Here is a 5,387-nt window from a genome sequence, read left to right on the forward strand (position 1 = left end):
CCTGCTCCCCAGCTGGAATGCGCCTGCTCCTTATTGACCAGGATACCAATCAACCATAAAAAGCAAGACAGCTGGTGGTTTCAAGGCTGTTGCTGCCTCACAGATTGTGCTGAAGATGTCATGAATTGTAACTTAGAATGCATAGGAGTTATACAAACATACGTGGGTTTTTTTTCCTTGGATTATGATTGCAGTACAGCAGTCTCTATAACATGCTGGAGTTGATATGGGAGGTGAAAGAAGGGAAAAAGAAAGGGAAAAAAATGAATCTTGGAATTAATGACTTCGGACTGAAAGCCTGGGAATGCAACTGTGGGCTGCAGCAGACTTGCATGACTTCCGTGAGGGCTGTGTCTGCCCCGTGAAGGCTGTGGAGCTGATAGCAAAGCTGGCAGGAGCAGAGCAGGTGGGAACGGAGCACAAACTCAGTCTTGCAAGTTGCCGAATAATTTTGCAGGCAGCAGTGACCTCCAGTTGCTGTGGTTAAAATTCACCCTAAGCAGCACTGCTGTTGCAGCGGTGGGGACGTGTACTGAGTCATTGACCTGTCCGTCTTCCCAAGAGTGTTGTAGAAGTAACTTTCTTGAAGTTTGTGTGCTGCTGCCTATAGGATTAAGTCCGTTAATGTTAATGAAATGCTCTGAGCTTTCTTGTAAAAAGGGTTAATCTTTATAAAAGCTTGAGTACTGATGTGGCTTTAAACTGAGCTGGTATTGAAACTTCAGCTAAAACAAAAAAATTTCTTATCATTGTTCCAAAGATGTATTTTAATAGTCAGTGGACCTGAACCTATGGCTTGGAAAAAGCAAGATTGCCCACAGAACTTTTACTATTGCTTGTTGCCGTGTGAAGCCGTTACTTTGATCCAGGCTGACAGAAAGCAAAGTACAACGTTGCCCGTGTTGCTTTGCTAACCCGGTATTGCTGCTGGGGGTCTGAGAAGGTTAGGTAACACCAGTCTAGGGAATATCTAAAATAAGAGCCCACAGTTTACTTTTGGGGATTGTGGTTTAGTGGCTTAAGAGACCTTCTTTAAAGGAACCGTGACAATGATGTCCTGACCAAGGATGGGCAGGGAGCCTGTGAAAGGAGCAGATGCAGCAAAAGTGAGTTGTAAGGCGTACACTGAGCCTGGACTTGGCAGTCGAGTAACAGAAGATAGATTTTCATCATCCATTTGATGAGTGTGAATACAAACCCATAATTTCTAGTATTTGCAAGACAGGGAGTTAAGTTAAAGGGTAATTGCAGGAAAAGACATAGGGAGACATTTCCACATTTATACAAAACTCAGCCTGCTCTTCTTGCAATCACTAGGACAGCGTTATCCCAACCTTTTTCCAAGCAGGTTTTTGTTGATTTAAAATTATATCATGCCTTATTGAAGTGTGTGAGACTCCTAATGCTAAGTCAAAGTAGGTAGAAATAACTTGCTCCCCTTGGTTAGTAGCATTCAATAGTTTCTTGCCATAGACTTTTTCTTTGTGAGAATGCTTAGCTCCAGTCCTGGAAAACAATGAGAGCCATTAAGCTCCAAACAAATCACAGGAAACACTCAAAACCTTGCCAAGTGTTTCCTTTCTTTGTTAAATTACAAAGACATAAGTGCTAAAAGTATTGTTCCTACTGTGTTTCAAGTGAACTACCAATCTTTCACCTCTCAAAAAGGTCCCCCTGTTCCCATTGAAATATATGGAACAATTTGTGTAAAATCAGTGGGATTGCTCATGTGAATACCACGTACGTTCTCCAAAAAGTTATTCTTAGTGCTTTTCTAATAACACGGTATTGGAGCTTTATTTGAATGAGACTCGCTGTGATACAAGCGTGCTCTGAATCTCTGTGTAGCAGGGCTGTAGGTTACCTGATGTCTAGGTTTGCTAATTATATGCCAAAGCCCCAGATGTGATGCGGGGAGTACATATCGAACAGGGCTTACAACAGCCAGCGGCAAACCAAGGAGACACTGAAGAAGGTCTCCAGCTCAGTACTACCAGGACTGCCGTAAGGTTCATACGAGAGAAAGGGATTAACAGCTCTTTATCATTGCCTTGGGCTAGCTGCCTACATTTCTTCATTTTGGTAATGGATGAGTACTTCACAGGTTAGGGTAGACGATGAGGAAATGCTGGTACTACCGTCTTTTGATTTAAAATTTTAACCACTCTTGTATTCAGGATGTGGGTGAGCAAAGTCAAGTCAGTCCCCTTCCATGGGCCTTCACAATTGCATTGCACTGGGGAGCAGATCCAGTGAGACAGGATAACCCTACACCTGACATCCTCCTTCCCAGTGGTCGCCAGACTCTGCAGGAAGGAGCAAGGTTGTCGGGATGACCCAGGGCAGAGGAGCAGGAGAGGGCCTCTCATTTATAAAGTGGACCTAGTGGTGGGGGACGTACCTCAGAGAGAACAGACGTGGGGGTTGACCCCTGCTGTGTGGATCATTTTTGGTACTTCATTTGGTGGCAATTAACACAAAACCTTTAAGCAGTGACTTAGGAAGAGACCGCGGTTTCTTCCAGAACAGCACTTCAAATATGGGGGCTCCAGAGCCACACTCGCTCTTCGGCTTTGTAAGATCTTTTCTGCACAGTGGTGAATCTGCAGCATTAATGAAAGCATTTGTATCTGACATTGTGCACCTAAAGTCATCTTCAGCTCTGCCCAGGCATGGCGGGTCAGGCCTGGGGGCAATCTGGCACTCAGATACTGAGGGCTTCGGTCAGGGTCTGGGTTAGAAATCTAACTACAGCATCCTCCAGATCATCCTCTGGAGACTGTAGCATTGCTTCGAGGATAAACAAAGCCTTCCTTTGGTCTGGAAGTGCCTGAAATTAGTTGTCTGAAGGTTTTTCTAGTTGGTGGGGTATCTTAAAAGTAAAAAACCCTGGAGCTTCAGGCACCCAGGGATTCAGTGGAAGATCCTGAAATGCAGCACATGCTGACTGGCAAAGTGTTCTCATGAGAAGTAAGGGCTGTGGAGTTAAGCGTATCATGATACGAGCAGATCTGAATCTGGATCTTCTGCTTCTGAATTTGTTCTATAGCCAGTAGACCAAAGCAGACTCATCTGCTCCTTCACCCACCCGCTCAGCTTTGGCATCCCAGCTAGCCTCTCGGCAAGTTTCACACCTGCTTAGTTTATAATCTGAAATTTCCTTTAGGCAAGAGATAGGTGCAGGTGACTTGATCACAACTACATCACCTCTGGGAATGCACAGAATAACAAGAATTTTGTCTCCTTTAAGTTTTGTAGTGAAACTGCCAAATTATGTATGATTTCTGTGTAGAAGAACATGGACACAGAAGTCTTTTTATGAACCTTAGAAGGACTGTTTCATTTTTAAAGCACAAAAAGACCAGCGGAACAGAAAGGGAAATCAGAGGAACTTGTGGAGCACATTCTGTGAATGAATGCGAATGCAAATGTACCCTAAAATTTAGTGAGTAGATGTACAAAGATCCAAAATCCAAGTTAATAATATGGTTCCAATACTTTCCATAACTCCTATTGTTAGCTATGTTATCTAACAGTGTATAAAACTGGATTTCAGTTAAGCCTGAAATGAAGGATCCCAGCCCTCCCTACAGCGAAGGGAAGATCAAGTCCTGATTGCGCTTCACGGGGAGCACAAAGTTCCACTGGGTGTTTTTCATTTAACCATGAGTTAATTTGGTGTAGCCTGAAAAAGGAAGAATGTGCTCTGGAAGGTGCTTTTCTGAACTGCTCATAAGCAAAGGTTTTGTTTTTAACTATGGCTTACCATTGATGATTGTTTTATGGGAAAGATTTAATGATACCGTCTTAGTACTTTTAACCTGATATCGCTCATTAAAAAAATGAAAACGTTCAAGCATTCCAAAACCATATTTACCACGTGTTGCTGTGGAGAACCTTTCAGCTGGTGGCCGATGTATCTAACTTTCCATGTCTGTTTACGATTGCAGGAGCACGGAAGTCATGAGTACTGTCTCAGGTACACGAAGTACAACAATCACTTTTACTGTCCGACCTGGAACCAGCCAGCCGATCACACTGCAGAGCAGGTCCCCAGACTATGACAGTAGGACCTCAGGAGCAAGACATGCTCCAAGCCCTGTGGTTTCACCAACAGAGATTAATAAAGACATCATGCCTGCTCCTCTGACTGCTTCTGCTTCAGCTTCATCTCCTTCTCCAACTTTGTCCGATGTATTTAGCCTACCCAGCCAGCCCCCTTCTGGGGACTTATTTGGCTTGACCACAGGGCGCAGCAGGTCTCCTTCTCCCTCAATATTACAACAGCCAATCTCAAATAAGCCTTTTACAACTAAGCCTGTCCACCTGTGGACTAAACCAGATGTGGCAGATTGGTTGGAAAGTCTAAACTTAGGTGAACATAAAGAAACATTTATGGACAATGAAATAGATGGCACTCATTTACCAAATCTACAAAAGGAAGATCTGATAGACCTTGGAGTGACTAGAGTTGGGCACAGAATGAACATAGAAAGAGCTTTGAAGCAGCTGCTGGACAGATAAGAATAGCTATTTTGCCTCACAAACTTCTGTTGATAACTAGAGATGGGCTGGTACTGAAATACCCCAAATGCCTTGTCTGTCTGCGAGTGCCAGCAAAATTGCGGGGGGGAGGGGGAAAACAGTTTAATTCCTGGTACTCAGGTAATGCAGACTGTATGCTACATGCCCAAACCTAAATCTAAATACGTTACGCGAGTGGGGCCATTTTATTTCAAAGTTGTGGGGAGATACGAGAGAGAGAGAGAGAAAATTGTTAACTTCAAAAATATTATCTCTTAGTAATGCCCTTCTGCTGGACCCATTGCATACCACTTTTCTTTCCATTTAAAATTGTGAGCATTTCATTTTTTTATTGAAAAGCACTCTATTCTCTTCTGGACGTTCAGTCTCCGAGCAGGCTTCCTTCCCCACCCCTTGGTTCATTTTAAGAGGACAGATTGCTTCGTTACCATTCAAACCCATTTTTATTAGTAGCAGAGGCACGATACTAAGATAGGTCCGGGAGTTCATATTACTGTTTTTTACTAGTTTAGCGCTCTGATTTGTTGGCAGTGAAGCTGGTTGTTCTGCTGGAATTAGTTCAAAGGTAATCTTGCTCTGTTTTACCTGGTATTTCTTTATTTCTGCAGTTACTCTTAGCACTTTTCCAAGGTGGCAGAACAAGTTCAATACATGCTCCATTGACTTGACCTGTAAGACGATGCAGATGTTGCATTAAAAGCTGAGGAGGAATGCACACTTAGAGGTACAACAAAATGAAGCTAATTTGAACCTGAGACCCCCAGTTTTCAACCAGCTAAACAACTGCTAAGTCACGATATGAACTCGCCCAGCCAGTAAAAATTTGGGGTTGTGTACAGATG

The 5,387-nt window shown here is 43.3% G+C and overlaps 1 protein-coding gene across 2 annotated transcripts in view; it reads left to right on the plus strand.

Annotated features, from left to right (window-relative positions):
* SHANK2 (SH3 and multiple ankyrin repeat domains 2) overlaps positions 1-4,524 on the plus strand; it is a 315,799-nt gene extending 311,275 nt beyond the window's left edge. For both annotated transcript variants that reach the window (XM_009637056.2, XM_035892635.1), the window contains one exon: positions 3,951-4,524. In XM_009637056.2, the coding sequence (XP_009635351.1) occupies positions 3,951-4,524 (574 nt within the window). The remainder of the gene's footprint in view (positions 1-3,950) is intronic.
* The last annotated feature ends 863 nt before the right edge of the window (positions 4,525-5,387 follow it).

The sequence above is a fragment of the Egretta garzetta genome, unplaced genomic scaffold, assembly GCF_000687185.1.
Source record: "Egretta garzetta isolate BGI_Z169 unplaced genomic scaffold, ASM68718v1 scaffold454, whole genome shotgun sequence".
NCBI lineage: Eukaryota > Metazoa > Chordata > Aves > Pelecaniformes > Ardeidae > Egretta > Egretta garzetta.